The 14,860-nt window shown below is 34.0% G+C and overlaps 1 protein-coding gene across 2 annotated transcripts; it reads left to right on the forward strand.

Moving 5' to 3' along the window:
- The first annotated feature begins 622 nt into the window (after positions 1–622).
- LOC127719911 (protein mono-ADP-ribosyltransferase PARP12-like) lies at positions 623–14,609 on the forward strand. Of its 2 annotated transcripts, XM_052226277.1 has the most exons (9): positions 623–756; positions 2,971–3,707; positions 4,144–4,309; positions 5,252–5,539; positions 7,436–7,616; positions 9,528–9,745; positions 10,896–11,046; positions 11,713–11,843; positions 13,188–14,609. In XM_052226277.1, exons 2-9 carry the CDS (start codon positions 3,047–3,049, stop codon positions 13,627–13,629), a joined length of 2,238 nt encoding a protein of 745 aa, XP_052082237.1. In that variant the 5' UTR covers positions 623–756; positions 2,971–3,046; the 3' UTR covers positions 13,630–14,609. The 2 variants fall into 2 exon arrangements, with proteins under 2 accessions (XP_052082237.1, XP_052082238.1); XM_052226278.1 differs by lacking the exons at positions 623–756; positions 2,971–3,707; positions 4,144–4,309 and adding an exon at positions 4,359–4,477.
- Positions 14,610–14,860: the final 251 nt, after the last annotated feature.

Genomic DNA, 14,860 nt, shown 5'->3' on the forward strand with positions numbered 1-14,860 from the left:
GAAAATGCCTGTAACAAGTCAGGAATATGACAGTTGTTGTCCATTCGTTTGATGTGTTTTATCATTTGATTTTGCCATTTGATTAGGGACTTTCCGTTTTGAATTTTCCTCGGAGTTCAGTATTTTTGTGATTTTACTTTTTATCCTAAATGCAGCTTTTTTCAGGACTTTTCGTAAAACATCATCAAACATGTAATGGAGACACATCATGCATTTTCCCGGAGATTTATATTCCTGACTAACAAAGTAAGATGGAAATAAAAAAATAATCCTTCATTTTCATACAGTTTTATCTATGTTTTCTTACCAGTAGCTATATATATATATATGATCTTTTAAGGGAATTGATTCTTATTTTGAAGAAGGAAGAAGGAAATTCTAGGAAATTTATGATCAATCATTTTTATCATATTTCAACTGGCTTATATAGTTATATAAGCCAGTTGAAATATAATATAAAACAACATGTGTTGTTTATTTTTTCAGTATTGAAGTTTCGGACAGTTGATCTCGTGCTATCAGAGTATCGAAGACTTGCTTAGGGAGCCCCTTCAAATGTGTTCGGGATGGCAAGTACATATAGTGATTAATATTTCTATGTCATCGAAGTTCAAGGTGCATCTAATTTACCTGGGTTATCTTTCGTGTCAGTTTTTGCAGTAAAAAGTATTTTGTTTTAATATTTCGATTGCAGTAAAAAGTACATTTTTTCCGCATTTGAATTTATATATCTTTTGTAATTATAACCTCTAAATGGTAAGTTTGTTTATATATATTTATATTAATGTTAATACTCAAAATTGAACATGTGTACTGCATATATAGATGATTACTTCCGCTTACATTCTACTTGTCTGCCACGTAAACAAAACTACATATTAAGCAAATGATAAACATGTATCCTGGAATTTATACTTAGCCTGTTAACAAATAGATTTAAAACTAATCACCTGGGTGGTTGAGGAATCCCCGATCGAGCTAAACAAAACAAATACTCAAATTTGATTCGATGTTAACCATGTTAACTTTCAAATTTTATTATTATTTTTTTTATTTCATACAATTTTATTGAAGTGTTCTATTTGTTCATTACTGATACAACGCCGTTCCAGAAATCTCAAAAATGGAAAATCTGAGAACTCTGAAACGAAAAATGCAAACGATAGAAGAACAATTGATATAAAAAAAGCTTTTATGTTAGGATTTTGTGATAAAGGCCGGGCTTGTACAAAAAAGGTTTGAACTCCATACCTAATAGGCGTCGTGAAGACTGGTAAAACATAAGATTTACTGTTGAATGTAAACTACGCAATCACATTTATTCACCCATAATTGATTTAAGGTCAGATTACAATTCGTTGAGGTTTTGTCTGATAAGTACCGCTTATCAGGTTGTCTGCATATTGATATTGTAAATTATCTGCCGCGAGTCACAATATGAAGCTTTCATCGAGTGAGCGCAGCGAACGAGTTAAAAAAAGCATCATATTGTGTCGAGTAGCTGATATTTTACAATATCAATATGAAGAAAATCTGATAATCGATTCATCGGATTGTATTTGTATAATTTGCATGACAGAAACAAGTGTTTTTCTTTGTTTCACCAGCGAACAGGTTAATTCATTATGACGTCGGTGATTTGTCCGGTTCAAAGTTATTAAGGTCCGGGTCAACGTCTTTGACGTCACAAGGCCGTGATATGCAACTGTATGAAGAGCTGCAGTGTGATATAGATAGTGGGAACACCGATAAAACGGTTTACTGGTAACATGTATTATTTGTGATTGAATTGTTAAGTTTTGATTTCGGATGTACAGTTTTCGTTTTGTGATATAAATCACGATTCCTTTCTCGTCAACTTCCTGTTTACAGAATACTTATATATTATTCTACACATATAGGCCATGTACGAAATTTAGTCGCATTTTTCTTGCAAGTTGCAAAAAAAAAGCTTCATGAAATTTGTTACCAGGCTTCATGTGAACATACTTTAACATGTAATGCGTTTTCAGATTCTGTTCTCTTCATCTTCCTGGTTGCCGAAAACTTAACACGAGGTATCATTAGTGAGCAATAGCTCACAGTTCTACTGGTTTGAACCGATTGTTTTGTCATACAAGTGGGGATATGGTTCTGATGAAACAGCTGCCTTAACCCACCACTTTAATGCAAACGAGTCTGTACTATACCAAGTCGACGATGTACCCTATGCCGATCGATCGAACTCGGGTGATTTCCCCCCAAGAGAAGCCAGTATATATATTAATTGTGTTTTTTTTTAAACGAAAGACTGATGTTTAATTGATAACAATCAAAGATATTGACTCATAAAAAGCAGTTTAATCATTTTCCATTAGATTCTCTCTACAATAATTCATGTGACCAAGACAGCGGACCATCGCTCATGAAGTAACATAATAATTACAAATGTTCTGGAAAGTAAAGAATAAATATAATATCCGAAGTCTCTTTATGGCGGACTTGCAATATTTATTGAAGTATCATATTGACAATATGATAAGTATTATATTGACAATATGGTACTTCCATGCACTATTTAAGGGGTTTGATTAATTCAATAATTTTTCAGTGTTTAATGATTTTCGTATTCGAGCGTGATTGCTGAGTCTTATGTAGGCGAAACGCGCGTTTGGCGTACACAATCCTAATCCTGGTATCTATGATGAGTTTATTTACGCGTTCATACATACTTGTTTCCGTACACCAATCTAATTATGATATAGATCTCTGTTTTCATTATGGTGTTCGACAATCACGCGAGTTCCGACAGATCTGAATTTTAATCTGATTGAGAATACGTCAAAACATCAAATCCCACTATCCATCATCCATTCCGCCGTTCCAATTTTTTCATGAAATGATCTTTGTTTTAGAGAAAATAATCTTTAAAAAATTCATGGAATGAGACTTCTGAACTGCCGCATGATTTTTTTGTGTGTGTTATTTTAGGTTAAACCTGTGTAATGATGTGCAAATCATACAAATAGCATTTCTTCATGCAAGCAATCGCCATTCCGAATTAGTTATGGCAAGCTTAAGAGAACTACCACCCAAGCCAGAACGAAATTTAAAGAAGTATGATCTTCAGATCGTCAACGCTGCTATTCAGCATCTCTGCAAAGAAGAAAATGATAGTTTGACTATTGAAGAACTAAAAGAAAATGTAGAGAAAAGTCTTGGAAGAAAGTTTCGGTTTTCCTTTCTACCTCTGCTACAAAAATTCGATAGCAACTTTTTTGTGGAAGACCGTTATAATTCAAAATTGATCAGAGCAAAAACGACATTAGAGCTGTGTCCATCGCACAGCGGAATACGGAAAAGATGCGATAAAACTTGCAATAAATTACACATCTGTAAATATTATCTGTTATCAAATTCTTGCACCGTTAAAGGATCTAGGTGTCGTTTTGGTCACAATTTGAAATCCGACTATAACAAGGCACTTTTAGAATATCACGACTTGGTTGAAATAGATGTTGAGGAGCTAAGAAATCTATTTAAAAGCCCTAGAAATAGATGTCAGGTGACACGACCACCAATATGCAAATTTTACAACTTAGAAAAAGGCTGTTCAAAGGAAGCTGGATGTAAATTTCTGCATATTTGTAAACCTTATGTTACCGGATCATGTCGTTTTGGAAGGAGATGCAGACAAAATCATAACATTTTCCAGCCTCAATTGAAAGGTAGAATTTTTATCTTATTATCGAATAGTTTGTGTTTCCTTTTTTTATAACCTCAAATTAAAGAATTGGAATATTTTGTATTTAGATATTGAATATTATGTGAATAGAAATTATGAATGTATTTTGTTGCATGTGCAATTGTTCATCAGATAATATACAACTTAACAAAATAATGGGGAAAAAATGTAAATATTTTAGTTTCTAGAATATCAGCATTTACATTTTTTAACATAAAATGGCATTGGACGTTAAAAAGGTAAATGCATTCCTTATTAAGGCGAATGACGAGTAAAACATATTAGAAAGTAATGAAGAAAAAAATGTTACGAGCAAACAATCTTTACAAGTTCATTCCTGAAGTACGTTTACGATTTGCGATTTTTAATAACGTTTGTTTATTATTTTCATATTCAATTTCACATCTTTCATTTTCTAGAACTTCTAGTAAAATATGGCATCAATATAAAACAGAGTGCAAGAGACATTGTAGAAGAATTGAAAGAGTGTTTCACTGAGGACTCGGACGATGACGTCAGTGATTCAGACGATGAAGTACTAGTACCTCAGGCACGACCACAACCCAGGAATCGTGGCATGATCAGGTAATGAAGAGTTGTCAGTGATACAGACGATGAGATACCAATAACCGTGGCACGTTCACAACCCAGGAATCGTGGAATGATCAGGTAATGAAGAGTTGTCAGTGATACAGACGATGAAGTACCAATAACCGTGGCACGTTCACAACCCAGGAATCGTGGCATGATCAGGTAATGAAGAGTTGTCAGTGATACAGACGATGAAGAACCAGGAATCATGGAATGATTAGGTGATGAAGGGCTAGTCAGTGATACAGAAGATGAAGTACCAATAACCGAGGCAAGTTCACAACCCAGGAATCGTGGAATGATCAGGTAATGAAGGTGTAAACAGTGATACAGACGATGAAGTACCAATAACCGTGGCAAGTTCACAACCCAGGAATCGTGGAATGATCATGTAATGAAAGTGTAGTCAGTGATACAGACGATGAAGTACCAATAACCGTGGCACGTTCGCAACCCAGGAATCGTGGAATGATCAGGTAATGAAGGTGTAGTCAGTGCACGTGATACAAACAATGAAGTTACAGTAACTGTGGCACGATCATAACCCAGCAATGGCATGATCAGGTAATTAAGATGTAGTCTGTGATACTAACGATGAGGTACCAGTGACTTCGGAACGATTACAACCAAAGGATCACGGCATGATCAGGTAATGAAGATAAAGCATATATAGCAAAATCACAACTCAGAATACTGGCATGATCAGGTTAGTTATAATTTATTTTGATGCATGTACATATGAAGCTACAATTATCACACCGCTTTCTTCAATAAAATACATCTATGACACCGCAGAGAATTTGAATTTCAACTATTTGGTAATGCTGATAAAATATAGTACTACTAACTCAATGCTAAAGCTAGAAAAAAGGTATTCATTTTTTGGGGGGCAGCACAATATTGACATTAGTAGATACGTTTACATCTTTTTTACAGATCAAAATCAAACCCAAGCCTGTTTACGGGAATGTCGAGTTTATCAGTAGCATGTAGTTGTGACATAGACGAACCACTACAGGCAGAATCTGAAGAAATATGCATCTATTATTTGAGAGGAAATTGTCGATACGGAGCTAGATGTAACATGCAGCATAAAGCTAGTATGTATCAATGGCAGTTTAAAGACACAAGAGGCAAATGGACTGATTACAGACCAGCGACAAACGTGGAGATAGAACAGAAATACTGTGATGTGTACACTGTTGACTGCTGTATACAGTTTGGGTATGTACTGTGATGTGTGCATTGTCAACTGCTGTCACACAGTATGGGTATGTACTGTGTATAGAAGTTAAGGATATTCTGTGAATTTATAATGTTGACTACTATATACATTTTTATAGGTGTGTTCTACTGATATGTATAATGTTGTCTGTTATATAGTTTGATATATGTGTTCTATGCATGCATGGATGTTTATAATGTTGACTGACATAAACAGTTTTGTATACACGTGTTCTGTAGATGTGTATAATGTTGACTGTTATATAGAGTACGTTAACGTTTGGTTATGTTCTGTGTCGTTTATAGTGTTTCTTATTGTATACAGTTTTATAGGTATGGTCCGTGGGTGTGTACAATGTTGACTGATGTATAGAGTTTAGGTGTGGTATGTGAATGTGTTCAATGTTGACTGATGTATAGAGTTTAGGTATGGTATGTGGATGTGTACAATGTTGACTGGTGTATAGAGTTTAGGTATGGTCCGTGGGTGTGTACAATGTTGACTGATGTATAGAGTTTAGGTATGGTCTGTGGATGTGTACAATGTTGACTGGTGTATAGAGGTTAGGTATGGTCTGCGTAATGTTATGTATATTTGACTGCTTATACGGTTTTATATGCGTGTTCTGTTGATGTGTATATATAATGTCTGATGTTTAGAGATATGATATGGTTAATGTGATGTTTATAATGGTGACTTTTGTATGTAGTTTCATATATGTGTTCTGTGGATGTGTATAACATTGTCTGTTGGTAAGAGTTTTTGGTATTTACTGTGATATGTATTATGTTAATTGCTTTAAGTCGTATGGGTAGGTAGGCATATTTTATCATATAATTATCTGTAAAAGGTTAAATATTTCATACCGAGATGATTCGATGGTTCTGCCTTCGAAAAAGTGACGCATTGCAAACTTTATTTAATATTTAATCACTGTTTAGGATATTTCAGGTCATGGTTATTTGTTATGCTCCGTATTCATTTTCTTGTTGCATTTAAGGCAGCTGCTCTACTTACCTGGGTCAAATGTCCAACGTGAACTATTGAAATCACTTGACGTCCATCCTAAACAGTTTTAGAAGTCTTCCCATCGGAAACCACTGTACCAATTGTGACATAGCTAGGCCTGCATCACCCGTAATGAAAACTACTAAACTTGATAACACCCATGTCAAACCATTACGGCATTTATTTCCAAAAATAAAATGTTGACCAATCAACCAACATAATTCATTAAAAAAATAATCTTGAATTGGACCAACTGCTATCAAACTTGTAGGCAATAACATTATGTTTGATGGCCATAATCGCCTTTAAACATAACAGCCACTGTCAATAAAATTGAAATTTGACACCAATTCAAGTTTAGAAAAAATATTTCCTTGGTTAGATTTTAAGTAATGTTCGATAATTGCATAATCTAACCGACATGGCTGCTTTGCTGAAAATATAATAATTTGGATACAATTCCTTTTACATTTTTGGTTGATTACTCTAGTCCTCTTCAAAAATAGCCACCACTATAACTTATAAAAAATCTCTTATATTTTATTCAGACTGACTGAAAAATGGAAATCACACAAGCCCGGAAGGAATTTCTATTACATAAATTGAAAAATGCAATGAAATTTCGAAAAAGTATAGTATAAGGCTGGCTAAAGACCTCCTAACGGTTAGGTTAAATTGGATTGAAAATAAACCAATCAAAAACAAATATTAACATGTTTTAAGGAACCCACAGGAACGTAGGAGCCGGGGAACAAGGGGCAACAAATGTGTTTTTGACCCCTCCCCTATAAACAAGGAGCGACTGTTTTGATCGGGTAAAATTGTTTGAAGTGCGTAAAATATATGCATCTTTAAATTTAATTCTGGTCTTAATCTGCCTTTTCCAGCAAGCAAATACGAATGAATATGGATTTCATACAAATGACAGGGAAGAAAAAAGGAACCATTATCAATATTAGGAGGTTATCAACCGAATCATCAGCGGTTCAGAAATTTCAACCTTTAGCAACAGAATACAAATGGTACTGGGAAGATCAAAGAGAAAGGTGGATTATTTACGGTGGACAGGTATTTTAATATTAAAGTCGATAAGCTCAAAGTTTCTCGCTACCGTGAAGTAGTTTCTTCTTTCAATGATATAGTTTTTATTGGTCGTCCCTGTGCCTGTATCAACTGACTAGCTCTTCTAAAATTGATTGCATCATATATCTCTTATATGCTACGGCATTCCAGAAGTTGCTTTTCCATTCATAATTTGTATAATAGAGGGTTTCTGCTTGCAAGAAAGCTATTGAACCAAGGGTTCCAAATGACAAATTTAAAGTCATCACTTCCAAAGTTTTACGGACGCCATCACGAGTTCGTTGGCCGTTTTGGAATATCTGTGTCACATATGACCTAGTATATTCAAATTGTCGTCCACAAACCCTAATTTCCTCGATTGGGACATCATCGAATGCGTACATAACACGAGCAAAATGACGGGTGCAACATGTGGAGCATGATCTGTTTTCCCTTTCCGGCTTTTGCTGGTGTTTTTCTTGCTCGGTTTTTAGTTTTATATGAAAGAGAGGCGAAAGATACCAAAGAGACATTCTAAATAACAAGTCTAAAATAAAATGACAACGCCATGGCAAACAATGAAAAAAGACCAAAAGACAAACAATAGTATACAAAACACATCAAAGAAAACGTAAGGCTGCTAAACATGAACGCCACCAAAAAACTTAGGGTGATCTCAGATTCTCTGGAATGTTTAGCAGATCCGGCTCCACTAGTGGCACCCGTTGTGTTGCTCATGTTGCTCATGTGAGTATAAACCCGGTGATAAGTCTAATTCGGTAGGTCACATTGGAGGACAGAGGACGGGATTGTGGTTGCAACATTTGGAACATATCTGTCGTCATCTGTGAAACAGATATTCCATAACGGTCAACCAACTCGTTGCCGTTATTAGTTCATTTCAGACTTATGAGTTTGAATGTCCCTTTATTATCTTTCGCCTTTTTTTTTTTGGTTGTGAGAGAGCTGTTTACTGTTTTTATTATTCCATTTGTTCTATTTCTTTAAATTTAAGTTTAGTACATCCACTCATTTGAACTTTAGTGGATAGTTGTCTCATTGGCAATCATACCACATCTCCTGATTTCAACTGCACCACTTGGGACTCTTGGTTAAAAAGCTTCCTTGTGAGCAGCAACACTCTATCAAGGAAATCATGATAGGAAATGCAAGCCCTGGAATATCGTATCAACTGGCAGAAATATACTGCAGGCGCTGATGAAATGTTGCTACATAGAAATGGAAAGTTCCCAATTGGGAAGCAGAAGCTCTTTTTTTGTTAAGTTTTGTTCTCAACCAATTCTCGTTGGTTCATTTTTAGATATAAGTCAAGATATGAAGTAGACTTAACTGTGTCTGTTGTATCTTTTATTTGAAGTTTGATGGGATAGGTGCGTTCAACAGTCATCAAACTTTGAATTATTTAGTGAGATGACATTATTTATATAACGGAAAGTGAAATTAAAGGACAATGAAGTGTTTTGTAGACTGTTGTTTGACTTTTCGCGCACCAGAAATTTTTAAATGATGGCTCGGTGTACACAGTTAAATGTCAACAGTGCATATTCTTTAAACATGACGAAGATGAGGCGAAAGACACCAAAAGGATATTCAAACTCATAAATCGAAAACAAACTGACAATGCCATGGCAAAAAAAAAACAAAAAACGACGAAACGCGAACAGTACACAAAACACAACATAGAAAACTAAAGACCGATCAACACGAACCCCATCAAAAGCCGGGGGTAATCTCAGGTGCTCCGGAAGGGTAATCAGATCTCCCATCACATGTGGCACCCGTCGTGTTGTACAAAACCATGCCATTGCTAAAGTAAATAAACACCTAAATGTGTATCTTGTAAAATCAAAATTCGACAAAATGTTAAATACAAAAACTATCTGGTATTCTATTCAGAATGTCACAGGTTATGCTGCTATTTTGGACAGTGAGAGCTTGGAAATGAATTATCACGAGAACCCATGTGGTCAAATGAAGTTCAAAACAAGAGGACACGACTACATTATGGACTTTCAAAAAATGGTTCAGAAAAATGTTGTCCATAAAACGGAAAGATGCGTTCGTAGACGGCCTGTATTTGTTTGTGCTGAAGATGTGGAGTTGAAAAGGAGAAAGTATGTAGGAGAAGTTAAGTAGATGGGTGCTTAACTTTCAGTTTGATTGCATCACAATATTAGATTTTGACGACAATCTTCTGAGAGTTTTTGTCCAAATAGCTTTCCTAACGTCCAAATAATCGGTAGTTTGGATCTTTTTAAATAGTTATCAAAGGTACCAGGATTATAATTCAATATTTTAATTTAAACATTAGGATGAAGTTGGACGCCCAATAATTTAGTTTACCCTCGAAGATATGTGGCCTACTGATACAATTTATTCAACCAGTTTAATTTTCAGAACACTTTATTAGTACCACAACACATATCTAGATTGTTATTTTAATTTTGGGAATCTAACGATATTTTAAATCATCATTATTATAATAAGGTAGAAAGAACGTTAACCATGTTATGGGTATGCATCAGATAACAATCTGACCTTTATACTGTGATTATAAATGGAATGCCTTCGACAACATATAAGCTGACATCTTAACAGTAATATAAAACGGTCAGCAGCGTGAACTAAAACAACATTAATTTTTATAATATCAAAAACTAACGGGTAAAATTTTCCTACCAATTCTCTCATCTGTAACCAGAAACCTGAAGCTTAATTACAACCACCTATTGACTAGGAAATCAGCAATAATTGTAAACTAACTGTATAATATGCATTAAAAAGTTCCTATATTGTTAATACTATTGGAAACGACACATTTTCGCTCGTCAAAGAATTTGAGGTCTTCCTCTGGTACAAACCCAACTCCTATATAGGATCATTTGTTGTAATATGCATGTGAAAAACTCAATATCATTTGGTTGAAGACTTTCAAGATGACGAACTGTAATTCCGGTGCTGTAATTTTGATATTTTATTTCATATTTTCGTATTTGTTCCAAGGAAGCAATGTAATTTCTGTTTTTTGAAACCATTTTCTTGCACCTTTATTAATTATCATTACGCTTTTCATACTTCATAAATTATACTCTATCTTAAATCTTTATGTATAGTTTTTTGTATAGTATTTTCATCTTTTCATATAGTCTTTTTTCATTTACTTCGGAATTTTGATTGCCCCATGGTATTTTTCCCACCATGGAAATCTTTTTTTATAAAATTTCAATACTCATATAATAATTCTACAATCCTGTACCATTGCAGGTCATCTGATACTGGTACTATGAAGAGATCTACATCATGTTCCACTTTAGTTCTAACACCACTGTCCTATGATCAAGCATCTCATATACCGTCATCATGGACTTTCGATAAAAGACGCCGGTCAGAAGACTTAATCCATCATTATAGTTTGGTTCGTAGTCCAGATAGTGAAATAAGTTCGTATAGTACAAATATTAACTTCAAATTACATATATATATTGATCATTCATTTAAAAACATTTTAGAAGCCGGTTAATGTTGTAACATCATTTTCTTACAATAGCATATAAAATTGATACAAGATTTCAAATTAGTCTTTTCAGTACCACTTTTAAAACTAGAAAAAATTTATAGAGTTAAATAGGTATAAAAATATATATACAAAATACTTTGCTATTGAATTATACATTAATGAGATTTTGTATCTATCTATTTTCAATTAAATAAAAGATGTTAAGAAAAAGATTGTTTTCCCATCAAAATTATGTTGTAAAATTGGCTTCATGACGACTCCCCTCTTTATGGTGGATGGGTTGCTGGGTGGAAGGAAGGATGAATGAATTATGTACATTTTATAAGGAAAAATCTTAATATGAATGAATTCATAAATTCGTGGATGTAATGGATGGACTAACGGAGTAATTGTTTTTGCCAAAGGAAACAAAAATTTGAAATCTGAAACTTTAAACAAATGGTGAATAGTTAAAAAGAAACGATATTTACCAAACAATTTTTCCTAAATACCAATCTGAAGACATTTACGAATGAGTTTTACGTGTTTATTTCTACTTCTATACAAATGCGCTTTGTCATTCAGGTAGAATGTCAAAAGACCGGTCCTGAAGGCTGCACGATAAGGAAAATGTTTTTTGAAACAATGCCAAAGTCATGCAATATTGTATCCATAAAAAGGATTGAAAACGGCGAATTATGGATGAATTATGTGAGGTAAGTTTTCCTAGTATATGTCATTTTCATAAATAAAATTAAAAAATTCGCTGACATGTGAAAACAAACAAAGAAGAAGGAAGATGAAATGAAAACAGCATCCCAACAATACAATTTCAAAACTTTAAAACATATAAACGTATTATCATCTGACTGTCAGGCCATTGATTCATCTAGCTGTCAGTTCGTATAGTCGTTTGACTATCAGACCATATAGTCAACTGACTGTCAAACCATAAAGTCATCCGGCTGTCAGATCGTATAGTCATCTATAGCAGTCAGATAGTATAGTTATCTAGCAGTCAGATAGTATAGTTATCTAACAGTCAGATAGTATAGTTACATTGTATCTGGCTGTCAGACCGTATACCCATTTGACTGTCGTAAAGTCATGTAGCTGCCAGACCGTTTCGTCATCTGACTGTCAGGCCGTATAGACATACGTGTATGACTGTCAGACCATTGATTCTTGTATGTCAGGATCGTGTAGTCATTTGACTGTCAGACAGTATAGTCATTTCATTCTGGTTTTAACTGGGTCTGTATAGTCATCGCTGTCAGGATCGTGTAGTCATTTGACTGTCAGACAGTATAGTCATTTCATTCTGACTTTAACTGGGTCTGTATAGTCATCGGGTGGTCAAACAGTATAGATATCGTCCTGGCAGGCCGTATTGTAATATGGTTTATCAGTCCATGTAATCATCATTCTGACTTCCAGAGCATTGTCATTAGACTGTTAGATCGTAGTTATATACCTGTTAGCCCATATAGTCAAATGGTTGTCGGGTCGTAAAGTCTTGTCAGAAGTATAATATTAAATACAAAATTACAAATGACAATAATTTTCGAAGACACTGTAATATATACAATATATTACGATTTTATAAGATTGATTCAACTTGTAGGAATTTAATGCAAAGTGCTGTATTTTCAAGGAATTGTTATTGATAAAATTTCCAAATTTAGGAATTGTCCCTTACATCTCTCTTCCTAGATTAAAAAACTTTTTGATGAACGTTATCATTATACTTTTGTTGTAAGATCACAGTGTCTAGAATGTTTAAAGATTAATATCCATCCGTTTTTATAGTATTGTAGTATTGTAACGAAAATATGTCTTACTTCACTTATTAAAAAAAAATGTGTTTTTTTACTGGTTTTTTTTGCGTTTCGTATGTAACATTTTAAGAATCCAATTTTGGATATCGGGCTATTTAAAAAAGACACCGTGAAGATGAAAATCATTCGTTTTGAGTAGAACATATTTAAAAATAGAGATTCTGTAGTAGAAGTCAAAATCCTAAATTCTTTTGTAATAATGTACAAATTGAATTTTTGTAGTAAAAGAGAAAAAATGAATATGAGGAAAACATTTGGTGGTAATGTAATGGAACTACAACTATTTCATGGTACCAATGAAGATTTAGTTGATGCAATATGTCGCCAAGGCTTCGACTTCCGGTTCAGTGGTAGTAAAATAGGTCATAAATACGGCAAAGGCAGTTATTTTGCGAAAATGGCTCAAACTGCCGACAGTTACACGGATTTTGGAAGAAAAAAACGCATGTTTGTTGTTCGAGTTTTAGCTGGAGAATATACCCTTGGTGAAACGTCGTTTGTTCGTCCTCCTTCAAGGAAGCCCTCTGATCCCTTCGAACTTTTCGACTCATGTGTAGATAATGTGCGGAATCCGAATATATTCGTCATTTTCACTTTCGATCAAGTGTACCCAGAATATGTAATAGAATACCAACAATCCAATTTAAAGTATAATGAATTTTAACTTTTTTTTATATTTGAGAACTTGTCTTTGAATATTGTTATTACAATTTCATTTCTTATAATTCAAAATAATCCGTAAAAGACTTACAAGATAATTAGAGGACAATCAGTCATGTATTAATTCAAATTTATAAAAAAAAACTCATGACATTTTTTTAAAACATAATGTTAGATTAGAATGTATTTAGTACAAGAACTATATAAATCAGATCAATTGTCACCAGTAATGGTGGATCCAGGTTCCGAGAAAAAAGGGGGCGTTATTGGCCACAATGGTACAGACAGGGAAATATTTTTTTACAATTTTAAGCAAAATTTTTCACTTTATAATAAATACTTGAATTGCAAATAATCACGTGTAGATTTTGATTTAGAGGGATGTTATAGTCTCGACATTACAGTTATTTATTTCTAATGTTAAAATAAGAAGATGTAGAATGATTGCAAATGAGACACTTTAATTTCGCCAGAGTCCAAATAACGTAAAAGTTAGCAACTATAGGTTATCATACAGTCTTCATCAATAAGCAAAACCACATAGCAGGAGACACATAGTTCACTATATATACATGTCTCTGCGCATAGCAAGCTATACAAGGCCCTGACACGACAATTGTAAAACAATTGAAACTAGTAAACTAACGGTCTGATTTATGTACAAAACAATAAACAAAAAACACATATGACATACAGCAACAAACGACAACCACTGCATTACAGGCTCCTGACTTTGGACAGACACATACATAATGTAGCGGGGTTCACCCTTCCCTTAATCTGGTACAGTGGTGTAACAGAACAACATAACAAACAAAACTCAGTATAACAATCAGTTGAATAACCCATTATATCGATTCCAAGCACACAAAACAACTAACAAAAAGACGAAGACACGAAGAACCGATCTGAGAGATTTAAGATTGTTAACTCTTTTTTCAATAGTCATAGAAGAACTTCAAAATCGTGAAGATGTACTAGTATATCCTTATCAAAATTACTCTAATACAGTAGTCTCGGATATAATTTTACTAAGACTAGTAACACACTAATGAATGCTTTAAAAATACTTGTTACATTGTATGTAAAGTCTTGCAAACATTTTACTAAGCAAACTAGCTTCTTTTGGCTGGTGATATGTGGCGGCTGATGTTAAATATATCGGACACTATAAACGTTCCAGCAGATCTTATTGTGCTGCTCGAAATAGTATATCTAGCAAGAATCATTCCTTT

This window comes from Mytilus californianus, unplaced genomic scaffold (genome assembly GCF_021869535.1).
Source record: "Mytilus californianus isolate M0D057914Y unplaced genomic scaffold, xbMytCali1.0.p SCAF_11, whole genome shotgun sequence".
NCBI classification, from domain to species: domain Eukaryota; kingdom Metazoa; phylum Mollusca; class Bivalvia; order Mytilida; family Mytilidae; genus Mytilus; species Mytilus californianus.

What these genes read in the sequence shown, in the direction of transcription:
- LOC127719911 (XM_052226277.1), top strand. Translation starts at nt 3,047, where the DNA reads ATGGCAAGCTTAAGAGAACTACCACCCAAGCCAGAACGAAATTTAAAG. An exon ending in AGGAATCGTGGCATGATCAG is followed by an intron (nt 4,310 to 5,251) that starts GTAATGAAGAGT and finishes TCTTTTTTACAG; the next exon opens with ATCAAAATCAAACCCAAGCC. An exon ending in TAATCCATCATTATAGTTTG is followed by an intron (nt 11,047 to 11,712) that starts GTTCGTAGTCCA and finishes TTTGTCATTCAG; the next exon opens with GTAGAATGTCAAAAGACCGG.